Source organism: Xyrauchen texanus, chromosome 3 (assembly GCF_025860055.1).
Source record: "Xyrauchen texanus isolate HMW12.3.18 chromosome 3, RBS_HiC_50CHRs, whole genome shotgun sequence".
NCBI lineage: Eukaryota > Metazoa > Chordata > Actinopteri > Cypriniformes > Catostomidae > Xyrauchen > Xyrauchen texanus.
In genome coordinates this window covers 15,519,828-15,533,939 of record NC_068278.1, presented here as the reverse complement: position 1 = coordinate 15,533,939, position 14,112 = coordinate 15,519,828, and the positions used below count along the sequence as shown (strand labels likewise).

Below are 14,112 nucleotides of genomic sequence, written 5' to 3'. Positions count from 1 at the left end.
TATAACAGGACTTTAATATCACCCATTCACTAAAGCATTGCAATAGATCAAGCACTCACAAATAAAGCTTGAGTTACACATTCGAAACAGCTTGTCAAAGCACAAGTGGAGCACCAAAACTGGTGTACAGTGAAAAGAATCCTTTAATCTGAACCCCATGACCCACATCTAGCCCTGAGAACCAACCTCCTGCAAGCATGACACAGGCATCAGGATTTCAAATCACATTTTTATTAAGGGGTGCTACAGTTCAAAAGACAAGATCTTAATCCAAAATTACAATCCATACAAAAATAGAGAAATCAATGCATTGCATTGGGTCCACCACATTTCATAAAGACAAGACACATTTTAAAATGTCAGGTTTATTGGAAACTTCCAAAGAGGTTTGTTACAAGCAACACTCCAAAGCTCAGCAAAGTTCACATTTCCTGCGCAGTACAGATTTTAGGATCACCAGCCTTCAACTGTTGAAAGACAAAAAGGACAAATTACATAATACCATAGGCTTGCAAAAAAAAAGAAAAAAAGAATACAAGCATGTTGCCCCACAGACTGCAGGCATTTCAGTTTGCAAAACCTGCAAATTATCTAGTAGGGCATTGATATGGGATCATTGCGTTAAGGATCACCAGTGAAGAAGTGGCTGACCCCCTTTGAAATTGATCCAAAGCAAGTGAAGCTGCTCTTACCTTCCAAGTAAACTTTTGCTGGGAAATGCTTCACTTCTCACCTTCAACTCTTATCCTATTACACAAGGCAATCAAGAATAAACACTCAGAAAAAGCAAAAAAAAAAAAGGAATGTTGCATAAATGGACAAGATATGTTCCTAACAAATCCAAACAGCAATAAAACTGAAGGGACTCATTAGAATGGGCTTTAATGTTCGGTCATGTCCACAGCAAGTCAGGAACCACAGGTCCTAAAAGCCTTGGTATATGACCAAATTAAAATTTAATATTTGACAACATGCAGTAAAAAGGACAGTTGCCTCACCCTTTACTGAAGAATAATGGCATGCCAATATTCCTTCTTCAAACTAGCCTAGTGGGACCTGTGGACACAAAATTAATAAGTCAGGATTATAAAGATGTGCTGAGCTATTGAAACAAATGTCACGAGGCTTCTAAAAGTGGCAGGTCACAGTGTGCCGTTATACTCCCCACAGAGCGCGATAGGGTTGGGGCATGTTAGGCATGTTGGATAATTGACAGCACGCCACTGACAAACTCACACCAGCACTGCAACAAACTAGAGGCTGTGGTCATTCAAAACGGAACAGCAGTAACCAGTTTAAAATGTCAAATATAAAGGTTGGATGAAATATTGCAGGTTATAAATTGGCTCAATGTACCCAGGTGTTGTTCTCAATACATGATCATTGGGCATGTAGCGGACCATTGGCCAGGTTTGAAATGGAACAGTAACTTACCACTTGAAGTCTGTACAGTATAAGATATACAGCAAACTAAATCATATTAAAATCAGAAATTCCACCAGATTACTCCCTCACACGGGTCTGACCTATCTGGCCATTCTCTTTTGACCTCACTCAACAAGGCATTTCCATCCACATACTCAAACCAGCCTAACAATCATGCCACAGTTCAAATCTAAAAGATGCATTCGACCCCTGAATGATTTTATGCACCGCTTCAACATGATTGGCTGGTAAGATAATAGCATGGATGATTGTTGGTGCCAGATGGGCTGGTTTGAGTATTTCTGTAACTGCTGATCTCCTATTAAATTTCATGCACAACGGTCTCTAGAATTTACTCCAAATGGTGCCCAAAACAATTAAGCAGCAGTTCTGCAGACAAATGCCTTGAGGTAACCAGAGAATTGCCAGAATGGTTTGAACTCTACAGCACCAAAGATAACCACTTTGTACAATTGTAGTGATAAGTACATAATCAGATTGCAATTCCGAGATGCAGGTTAGTGCAATTTTGGCAGAACCTACACAATATTAGGCAGGTGGTTTTAATATTGTAGCTGATCAGGTGAGACACTAAAACTGTGCCTTAGAATTTTGGATGTGCAAAGCACTTCATACCAAATCACATTATTGTGCCAAGAAAGCGGTTTCAGCACAACATACAGTTAGAACAGAACTCCGGTGACTCGACAAATTTTTTTTTTTACCCTGCTTTAAAAAAAATAAATAAAAAAAAGCTACTGCATGTGATGCCAAATAAACAACGTGGTGTAACAACCAATTACGTTATCTAGCACATGTTCACATAATGGTAAACTGGACCGTTGTAGAGGTGTTCAGTGTAAACTGAATGTTAGTCACATGACCGGCCAAATAATGCTCAATCTCAGCAAAGGCCGTTGGTGGACACTTTCACTCTTAGATTTAAGTAATCATGTCTGGCTAAGAATATTAAATTTCTACAATTGCATCTGAAAACTTAATTTAATGATGCTGCATCCACACCACTAGGGGCCCCAGAGTAAGTTAAAGATGACAGGCAAAAAAAAAAAAAAAAAAAGTTGCTGAGTGCACCGGTTTAAATTGGAGAGAGAGAGAGAGAGAAAATAAAATAAACTGGAGGCATTATGAAAAACTGAGGATGAGATCTTGTCCCACCACCTCTAGGACCCAACAACAGATGTAAGGTCTAATAGTAGGTGTTGGAGTATTCTAGCACTGTCATTTGAACATTCCAGTCAGATATACAACTGTATGCAGATACCCACAGTGCTGGTTAAATCCATGTTATTTCTAGTAAATAAACTAGTTTTAAAAAGAATGGTTTCACAAACCAATAATGAAATTCCAACTTACCAGAAGGAAAAAAACAAAAAGTGAAGGGACACCACCTAGTGGACATCTTCCAGACCACACCTACAAGAAATTTGCATAAGTGAGACACTTCACTGTGCCCAACAATTACACTATAACCTTACAGGAAACTGAATGTCCTGCAGCATCTTCCCACAAAGCCAATGACAGTAGCAACATGGGTAAAGCGATATTACAGAATTGGTCTTTGAGGCGTTTCCAACGACTAGGCTCTACTGAGAGGGGCCAGTCGGGATAGACCTCATTATAAATGTCGATCTATACATTAAAAGGACATAAATAAAACAGATAGACGGCCATCATAACTGCAGAAAAATGTAAACATGCATGGGCATTTACCATTATGATAAACTTCCTGAGCAGCAAGGAAGGGCCAATTTGTTCCTCCAGTTTAAATTCACAAGGGAGTGATTACACATCCATCTCTTGAATCTGCAAATGGACAGAAACATGAGAAAAGCAACGTGCAGTTTCCATCAAGCAACCTCAAGAATAGAGTTGAAGTAATGACTGTTCAGAGAGGCAAATTCTCTTTCATGGTCTTAAGAGCAGTTGAACATTAATGCCAATCATCATTACAAACAAAACTGGTTTTCCTCACTGTACAAATTAATCTTTACCCATTGAATCATCCATCCACAGGGTGTCCATCAACTTCATCCAAACCCTGCAAGTACAGCCATTTTAAAATTACTTGTTCTATGGAAACAAGAAAAAATAAATTCCTGTGACAATGACATGTCCCATCTCATAAGTAGCACTGCCATTGTGTGGGCACAGCAGTGAGTTGCAAGAGAAGAGAATTGTAATTTCTGCACTGTACCAGTTCCTAAGCCCAATATGACTGGACTGTAACTAGCATGGTGCAAGAATTTCTAATTGCACAAAATGCCACTTACCACACTTCGAAGGTTTGACACAATAGGCTTCCAGCAACATGGTGAGACCTAGTGGGACAATTAGGGATTAATCTTGATTGCACTTAAAATTTAAGAAATTCCATACAACAAATGTATGAAATAATTAACATGTTGAATATTCCAGGCCTCATTGTCAACACTGCAACGGTGTCCACAGTGATGAAAGCAAACCTGCCGTTTTTATAGCCACGCAGCTAAAGGAAATTTACCACATTTGGAAAATTCCGTTTGTGATGACCCGCATGGCATCTAACTACCGATTTCCTACCTACAACAGTGGGTGGGATCTGATAAACATTCAATCACCGTCAGGGTTAATCAACCACCGCAACGTATAACTAACGTGAATAAATAAATAAGTTACTGGAGTAGATGATTTCTGGAAACTACTTTACAACCAGGTGTCTCAATGCACATGGTTTGCAGCAGGATTCAACCACGTGGTGCGAAAATAAATAAAATCGTTACATCAGTAATATTAATGATATGCAAAAACACAACTTGGACTGGAAAAAGTAGTAACAACGTTGACAATCATGATACTTTACCTAGTTATGGCGCCAGACTTCCACACGTGCTTCCAACCATGGATGCAACGGAGTTCAGAAAGACCGAAAAACAGCCGCGCGTCCTGCTTTATACGGCAGTTTCTGACTTTACGACATTTTACGGCTGTAAACTAGTCTTCTCTGAACCCTCCCAAATGGTCTTTTTTAACCAATTAGAATCCATTACGGTTTCCATTCGTTCAATCTTTTAAAAATGAAGCATATTTTGTTTCTTTGCTTTTATTAATGGCGTGGATTTAAAACTCTCTTTCCTTAGAAAAATATCTCCCAAACCTTTATCACACTATTATTACTACGTTATATCAAAGTGTCTCTAGCTAGTCAGTCCAGTGCCCTCCATCTGTAGAACACTCCCGCGAAGCTATCTCATTTCCAATCTTGAAAGCTTATGTCTACTTACAATGGGCGATTCCACTTATGCTCTTTTCGATCCGTTAGCAAATACTTTTAGGCCAATGTCGCCGATATCGATACCAATACCGATACCTCTATTAAATAGATTTTTTTAACGAATTCTTTGGATACAATTAGTAACTTTATTATTGCATATTTTTTTTTACAAGTATTTATGGGCCTAAACAGAAAATGATTAGGCTGTTTTGTTTACCCTTAAAAATTCGTATAAGCCACATATAAATCCACAAAATTAACCATAAATATTACTGTGGTTACTATTACGGAAACCAAGTTACCATATGATACTACAGTAATGTTGTAGTAAAATCATGGTTAATTGTATCAAAACTGTATCGTGGTTACTATTCAGTTGTGGTTAATAGTCACAGTTAATACAATACTACTACAGTAAATCCATGGTAAGTTTTCATAAGGGTTTCATTTATTAACAAGGATTAAAGATCATTATCAATGTTTTAACAACTCTGAAATTAAATAAGACTGTAAAGATTGTCACACAAGCCCATTATAATACATGATGTCTAGGTTTGTCATTACTTAGTGTGAATAACTCCAGATGCTGTTTTTCTGTCATTATGTCAGGAAAGCACTGCTCCCTCTTTGAACAAGCGATGTAACTGAAAGGGTGAGCATGGTCTGTGACTGATGGTGTAGTTTAGAATTTCTGCGTGTCAAGAAAAATAGTTCCAGTGCCATACAACATTTCGCTAATATAATATATTTTTTTTAATTTCGAAGCTTATGAGATGCATTAATATTCATATTATCTAAATTATATCATGTGGCAGGGCATAGCCGGGTCGTGATGCTGCTCACCTGGCCACTAATCAGGCTAATCAAGCCCTCGAGAGGGATAAAGATGACCGGAGGCGCAGTTCCAGAGAGAGAGAGTTACGGACACTGCACAAGTGTTTGTGTCTTTTTGTTTAAGCAAAAGAAAGCCTTTATTATTGTCACACATTATACATTTAGCATATATACAGTGAAATTCTTTTTTTCACATATCCCAGCTAAGCTGGGGTCAGAGTGCAGGGTCAGCCATGATACAGCACCCCTGGAGCAGATAGGGTCAAGGGCCTTGCTCAAGGGCCCAATAATGACATCTTGGGGTGTTGGGGCTTGAACCTCCAACCTTCTGGTCAGTAACCCAGCCTTAACTGATGAGCCACCACTGCCCCTTTTTCACATATCCCAACTAAGCATGATGTCAGAGCGCAGGGTCAGACATGATACGGTGCCCTTGGAGCCCAGTTCAAGGGCCTAGCTCAAGGGCCCAACAGTGGCATCATGGCAGTGTTGGGGCTTGAACCCCTGACCCACTGGTCAGTAACTCAGAGCCTTAACCACCAAATGATTATTTATGTGTTTAAGCCAGATCTCACCTCCTCCTTTCCCTTTCACCTTGTTACACTGGTGCCGCAACCCGTGAAGGAGGAGGAGGGATGCGCCGTAGTAGAGTCCTTGCCTTGGTTGGCTTGGGACTGATGACTTCAGAATGGTTAGGGTTACTAACTGTCTAGCTCTTTTATTTATATAAATTCCCCTCCTGTAAACCACACCCAAGTCCACATGGGGTGTGTTCACACTTGTAGTTCGGTTCTCTTGGTCCTCTATGTCCATACCAAAAAAGAAAATGATACATTTAGTCCTGGTTCGTTTAGCGTTCACAATGCCATTTTTAACACCGAACCTAAAGATACAAAACAAAAGGCATCAGGAAAAAGTCACAACTTGATAGGACAGCTTTTATGACATATATTTTGCGATGGAACTTGCCGAACATCCAAAACAATACTCGCTGTTGGGTTAAATGCGCTCGTTGGATTTATGTATATATGGTGGTATTTTTTACCAGCTGAGAACAAACAAAGAGCTAATAAAATGTGTAAAGGAGTAAAGACAGTGCCAGGAATTCCTCCATTGCACACACAAACGAAGATATGCTGCAAGGACGGCTGATGGCGGTTCTGACGCATGTACCAAACTGTAATGGATAGAGCTCCTATGATGAGAAGAACCAGGAATGCTTGAGGTCAGTATTAGGCAAATAACTTCCTGTTTTTGGTCTGTTTAGACGTCTTTGGTCCATGTTGCGTTCATATATCAATCGAACCGCACCAGAGTTCGTTTGGAATTGGACCGAGACCCACTATTCAGGGGGTCTCGGCCCGCTTGTTTGGAGTGAACCAAGATTCGGATGGCAGTGTTCACACTTGTTCAAATGAAACGCATTAACAGAGCAATCGCACCAGATCACCTGCCAAGTGTGAACACACCCTTGAAAAGGGGGTCTGGGGTATGGTTCATGTGAACTCCGATGCAGTTCGCTGCTGATATGAATGCAAAAGTACCAAATCGTGAACCCAAAGTGAACCCTTACTGATGACGTTTAATTTGTGTCTTTGCAGGCTCCCGATCTCAATTATTATGATTTAATGAATTTCTCATACCAGCTTGTGATTTACGTCACAACATAATTGACATTTTGTGCATGTAAAGATTTGGTGGTAAATCCATACCAATCCAACTGAATACTTCAATAACGCAGCGAAGCTGATGTCTAATTGTGTTGCCTAGTTACAGTTGTAAACAGCTGCCACTTGTACTCACGTTGATGACTTAATTGAAAACAAATGTTCAGTCCAAGCAATCGAACAACAGCATAGATACAGGTTCAACAATAGGCCTGTGATGCACAGCGTCTAGGCTTTCAACACTTGGTGGCGCTCTTGCAATATGAGGCTCGCCAGCTCAACCAGGCCACAGATGATCAAAGCCCAGACATCAGGAGATTATACTCATGAAAGGGCTCTAAGAGTTTAAAGATCCTTGTCACTGGCTTTTCCAGATTATAAACTTTTTATGCCAGATGAAGCAATTATTAATAAATCAACTTAAATTTGTTTCCAAAAACATGCCTTAGACATTTGTTGTGCAATTAGAATAGGGTAGAACACAATTAACAATACAATTCTAAATAAAATCTGCCCAAAATTGTGCTGAGTTTTTTAAATCAGTTGTATTTAGTTTTGAGGTTTATAAAATGTAACGTTACGCTGTGATATTTTTTCAACCATGATGATCCACATAGTAATTCCTCAAACAAAAAGAGGTAAACTCATTTTTAGGTGTTTTCATACTTTATTTGATATGGGTTTCCAGTTCTGAACATGTAAATAGCAAATATCATTCCCCATAGTAAAAAAACACACTCTAGATATAATACTTGAACATTCTTAAAATAGGACAAAAATCAAAGTAACAACAGATTCTGGTGTCTGACAGCAATATACTGAAGCTGTTTTTTTTTTAGTTCATGATATTCCTATAACCCAACATATTTTATTAAAAAAAGAATTGCGACATGCAAGAATGTGGATATGTTATACCAACTTGTTATTATTTTATGATCATAACAGGTTAAAGATCTGATAAACATGGTTAAAATAAACATGAACATTTTAATTTAAAATAAAAGTATGAATAAATTAAGATTTGCAGTGAGTGAGGCCAGCTAACAGTGCTGAAATAATTTTCTTTTTTAATGTTTAACACTAGATCCCAGAATCTGAAGTTAAATGAGCATCCTCCACCTCAGTCTTGCACCCCTGCCATCCACAGCACTATTACACAGTGTAAGGATACCCATAATGTGTCTCTAAAAGGCATATTCCAAAAGAGACACAATGTTCCAACAGACTCAGTGTAACACAGACAAGAATATAACTATGTCATATGTATAATATTGTTTCCATATTAAAAGCTAATATCAATCTAGGAATCTCTGTAAAGTGAGCGGTGCAAAAAACACAGTTACAAAAGAAAAGGCACGATAATTCGGCCAATTGGTGCAAGATTAAGGTGAACCAGGAGGAGAAATATTTTGACTTCGTCTGAGAACCACTATAATATGCAAACAACTGCCTGAGAGTTCAAAATGACCAAAACAAGACAAGATTTATTTTTTGTAACATGCAGTCACATGTCCAGTCAATAGAGCGACCTGACGGTAATGCAATAGCGCTCAAAAGTACAAAAACTGTCCAAGAAGGAACGGTGACATTCTTGTAGCATTCAAGAGCAGGAACTCTCTTTTTACAGAGGAGAACAGCAGTATCAAACATTAAGCAAAGTTATTTTAATGACAGCCCAAGAACATTGCATGCACTGTTATGCCATAGAGTTTGTATACAAAAGCAAGAAGATTACAAAAAAATGTCACAGGAGTGGCTTTTACAATGAATGTTTCCAGAGATATAAGGTTTCTAAATCATAGGGTTGTATACAGTGTTCTGCAGTTTGGGTTTAATAAATGGCCACCGTTTTAAGTATTTTCTGCAATCCAGAGTTTGGCTATTAAAATAAAATCCTAGCATGAGCCAAATAAAATTAAAAGATAAATTATTAAACACATAGAAATACATCTAATACATCCACCAACGGCATGCTAAATATGCAATAACACAAAAAGGTTCAAATAATACATTGGTTATAATATAAATGCCACAAAACACAACTTGCTAAAACATGTACACAAAATTAAAACAAAAATGCAAAGTGATTTTAATACGGTCTTTAAAAAAATATATTTGGTCAAAATAATACAATTCTTTAAAATGCTTGAAAGGAAGAATAATATAAACATTCCATTAATTAATCAAAACAATCTCAAAACAAGTCAATTTTTCTAATTTAGAATGAAAGAGACATTTAACACAATGTATGGATTAGGCTGGGGCACAGGTTTTTAATAATAATAATAATAATAATAATAATAAAAAATCAATACATAACTACCATGCAAGAACCTCTTGATGAAAGCTGTATAATCCATTGTCTATAAGTTTAAAATAGCTCCTATACAACATTAGTCTGTCCTCTGTATAAACTGGGATTGCTCGCTCTGTTTTCTCTCCAGAAATATGGCGAATGAAGCTCCTGTGTGCTCTCTTCATGTCAATGGCACATTGGTCATTCCCAGTGAGATAGCATAGAAAATAAATAAAGATAAATAAATTACATTCATCAAGTATAAGGACTTGGAGGTTGTACATATAAAAACTAAAAACCAAAAAGCTATTCTAGCCTATTATAATGAAAGGGGAGTAAAAACGTTTTTTTATGAGTATATCTTTTTACCTACACAACCATAATCATCACAATCATCAGTCTGGAAATTATAATTGTGTACATAATACAGGCATCAGAAAAGTACTGTACTTGGACTGTTTTCTTGATGTAAACAATACATGATTTTTGAGTAAATTATTGTATTTTAGAGCCCCTTTGCTGCCATGATGCGTACTCATAATGTTACACTTACTGACAGCTAAATTCTGTAAACAGCATTCTTGAATACAACTCAGAGATATAACACAGAACAGAGAAAGAGAGCAGTAGAGTACGTTTAAACATTTTAACACATAGTACAACTGGTCCCCTGTTGGCTGTGAAAACAAAATCTCTGCATTTTAATTAAGGTTTTACAAACACAGGCTGATTAAAGACCCTTATTTAAGCCCAAAAGCCACATCAAGCCACACAATCAAACTGCAAGCTCAACACCAGGGAAAGTACAAGAGATTGAGCAGGTGTGTTAGTCGGGAAGGGATATTGGCACCCATCTCTAAATCAATGGACTGCTGGAGTGTTGATCCATCACAGGCTGGGCTTACATCGACATCATGTAGGAAAGGGGCAGGGCATTGGTGCAACCACTGGAAGAGAAGACTTTTACTCATTGTACCCTGAACCAGGGAGTTCATTGGTTAATGTGTGCCAGCGCTCAATTTTCTTGTCCTTGTTTTTGAGACAGTCAAACCAGTGTTTTAGCCTCTCGCCATTGGCATTGATACCTAATGAAACACCACCTGGAAAAGGAGAAAAATTATTACAAACTGACAAGAAAAACAAAGATTAGTAGTGCCCCATTGGAACTGCAGATACTTTGGAACTGCTTTCAATCAATAACCCAAAATAAAGACACAGATCTTAAAGGAATAGTTCACCCAAAAACTATAATTCCCTTATCATTTACTGTTATGGTTAGGTTATGCTGACTTATTTTTTCTGCGGAGGAGAAATTACGTGTTTATATCCATACAGTGCAAGTCCATGGAGTCCAAAACTATCAAGCTCCAAATAGGACATACAGGCAACATAAAGGCAATTCATAGGACTGGAGTGGTTTAATCCATGTCTTCTGAAGCGATACAACTGGTTTTGGGTATGTTTTTAACTCTTTTATACTACAAATCTTGACATCGGCAGATTCCTTGTCACAATCATGATTTGAAGCTCAATCACTCTTCCTCGTACTTGATGCATACGCAGAATGTGTGTACAATGCAAGCACGCGCTGCACATGTGCTCTGCGCATACATCAAGCACTAGGAAGTGTAATCGAGCTTTAAATCATGATGCTGCCTGAAGTTTTGGATCCCGTGTTTGGATAAAGACATCATACATCTATGGAAATATCTTCATTTGTGTTTTGCGGAAGAAAGAGAGTTAGTTTGAGACAACATAAAATTAAATGATGAGAGAATTATCATTTGTGGGTGAACTATTCCTTTAAGGAAAATCACAAAATTAGAAAAGTAAAAATGTGGAAAGATACAAATATAGTTTTTAATACGATGAATACGATGTGATCTTACCAATGAAATCATTGGATTTGCCAATGTCATAGTCCCAAACAGTCACCTCCAGGGTCTTCTTGCTGAGGTCAGCATACTTGATGTCATAGAAAAACTCCTGATATAGCAGGGGGGGGTCAAATGGAATTAGCACTCAGAAGGCAACATAAATTACAAAAACTGCATGCCATCCTCCTGTATGAGGTGTGAAACAGAATGAAAGTGCTAAAAAGAACAATATTACCACTATGCATAGAGTGCTGATGTGCTTAGTAGAAAATTATCATAGAAATCTTACTTCATTGAATTCAGGGTTGAGGGTCTTCTTCTTGACTGCAGTCTTGTGCTTTGATTTTTTGTTCTCATCTGGCTTGAGATATCTGAAATACATTGGTGATATTGGAATTAAGATGCATTTAATTGTATCCTGTCTTGCAATGACAATTAACCAAAGAAGAATGAAATGCGGAACACATTCATCATCAAAAGCAGAAAGACTTTGTTGAAAGACAGACAACTAGTCTACATGACTTGCCCACCAGAGGGCAATGCAGCACTTGCATATGGAATTACATTTGGAATATTTTCAGTTACTGAGCTATGAAATGACGAACATGGCTTATTGCAAAACACTGTCAACAGCTTTTTCTCTAGGTCTTTCCTAAAATAATGAAAGGTTTATTAGAATAAAAGAGAGAGAGGGATTAAATGCAACAACACCTCACTTGTCTGCAGACTTAGTGGTCATTAAACTTCTAATTCTGGCTCTACTCCTGCAAGCTCTCTCTAATGAGGGTCCCTTGCTCTCTTAAAAAAAACATTTATACTGGTTAAAAAAATTCAGGCAATGAGGTCAAACACTCCCCAGCCAAATAATTGAAATGGTGTTCCAAAGATATAGAAGTATTAATAAAAATGTATTGGGTAATCTATGTAGACGAGTAGATAGATATAATAATAGAGTGCAGAACTCAAATTAATTGAGGATGGAAGTCAAAAATTAAGAGGTCAACAGTGGCTTGTTGAATAGTTCCTTACATATATATATAGTGCTTTTCTAGGCACTCAAAGTGCTTTACATAGTAAACCACCACTAGTGTACACCAGCAGCCATAGTGTGCCAGAACACCCACCACACACCAGATATTGGTGGAGAGGAGAGAGTAGAGTTATAGAGCCAATTAATGAATGGGGACTGTTAGGAGGCCATGATTGAGAAGGGCAAATGGGGGGAATTTGGCCAGGCCACCAGAGTTACACCCCTAATCTTTATGAGAAGTGTCCTGAGATTGTTAATTACCACAGAGATTCAGGACCTCAGTTTAACATCTCATCAAAGACGGTGCCTTTTTACAGTATACTGGGGCATTAGGACCCACACAGACCACATGGTGTGCATGCTCTTCTGGCCTCCCTAACACCTCTTCCAGCAGCAAACCTAGTTTTTCCAAAGAGGTCTCCCATCCAGGTACTGGCCAGGCTCAACCCTGCTTAGCTATAGTGGGTAACCAGGCAAGTGCTGCAGGGTGATATGGAAGCTGCTGAAGACATTATCAAAATGATAGTAGACTTTTAATGTAAAACCTATGAATGGTTCCTTCCCCCCTCTTTGTAACAATCTCCCTGGAGCTCTTTTGCTAGGGAATGCCATTTGTTGCTTTAACTACACCTCTTGACAACCCTATTATTCAGCTTTTCTTGTGACTAAATTAATCAACAGTTTAAAATGGGGGTTTTCTATCTATTTTAAAAAAATGGACTTGATGAATTAATAATGTAGTATTCAAAGCAATTACAGAGATGGAACTAGGCCGTTTAAATTGACCTATGTTTGTACATGCAGAAAACAAAAACATAGTGCTCCACTGCAACAATCCCTTTATAAATCATTCAATTCAGCAACTGAGTGAGTTAAGAAATCTAATTCTTTCTGTGTGCACAAGCACAGATCATGCTGTTATTCAACATATTCTGGTCCTCAAAATTAACATAAGCCTTTAATTCCTATCTTTGATATGGAGGGATTAATTAAAAGGAAGTGTGTCATAATTCCCATATCAGTGCATATGCGTATCAAACCTTCAAGTGTTGACAAAACAAATGATGTGGATGCTAGCACGAATGGGTGTGGTAAGAGATTTCTCACAAACATACATGTGTACATATATGCTTAAACATAAGTAGTCTTACAGCAAACACTTTCACTTAAAGTAATTTATAGTACATTACATGGACAATCCCACTGGATTAAGGGTTAAGTGGGGTTAAGTGCCTTACTCAAGGGCACAATTGCAGTAGCTCATTGATCACTGCTGTGGGATTCAAACCTACAACCTACAACGTTTTGGTTTGTTTTTTGCTGAAAATATTTGTAATGTATTCAGCTCATACTAATCACTTCTTTATTTTACTTCGACATTATTTATTAGAAAAATCATATAGTCTGAAATCTCAGACTCAGAACAAATTCACTAAACAGTTGCAACACTTTCACAGTAGTGGTGTAAAATCTTGGCAGGGTGTGTCAGATCTGGCTGGTGCATCCTCTGCTATATAGTGCTCAGAATAGGCGAGATCAGAAGTGTGCATGCAGATTGCATTCTGCAGTGATTTTGTGGGTGCATTTGCACTGTTGCCTGATTTGCATAATTCCTTTTGTGAATCGGGTGCTAAACCAGCACAGTCAGCATGAGGAAATAAATGGCACATTTTACCATGTGCAATTCCTTCTTAGTGAATTCCCACATTGTC

General features: G+C 38.0%; 1 protein-coding gene, 1 long non-coding RNA gene and 1 other non-coding gene across 4 annotated transcripts in view; all 3 read right to left on the bottom strand.

Moving 5' to 3' along the window:
• Positions 1 to 211: 211 nt before the first annotated feature.
• Positions 212 to 4,338, bottom strand: LOC127630556 (uncharacterized). Its single transcript, XR_007968882.1, has 8 exons — positions 4,286 to 4,338; positions 3,717 to 3,764; positions 3,438 to 3,484; positions 3,157 to 3,249; positions 2,800 to 2,859; positions 999 to 1,056; positions 693 to 747; positions 212 to 467 (listed from the first exon to the last, which is right to left on the bottom strand). It is a non-coding gene; the product is annotated as an uncharacterized LOC127630556 (long non-coding RNA).
• Positions 2,930 to 3,063, bottom strand: LOC127634015 (small nucleolar RNA SNORA18). The gene has a single exon (XR_007969305.1). It is a non-coding gene; the product is annotated as a small nucleolar RNA SNORA18 (small nucleolar RNA).
• Positions 4,339 to 7,856: 3,518 nt separating the features above from the next.
• Positions 7,857 to 14,112, bottom strand: part of LOC127630525 (double C2-like domain-containing protein beta) — a 352,764-nt gene continuing 346,508 nt past the window's right edge. For both annotated transcript variants that reach the window (XM_052108114.1, XM_052108121.1), the window contains 3 exons: positions 11,660 to 11,741; positions 11,383 to 11,479; positions 7,857 to 10,593 (listed from right to left, as the gene is read on the bottom strand). In XM_052108114.1, coding sequence (XP_051964074.1) covers positions 10,457 to 10,593; positions 11,383 to 11,479; positions 11,660 to 11,741 — 316 coding nt within the window. In that variant the 3' untranslated portion in view covers positions 7,857 to 10,456. The remainder of the gene's footprint in view (positions 10,594 to 11,382; positions 11,480 to 11,659; positions 11,742 to 14,112) is intronic.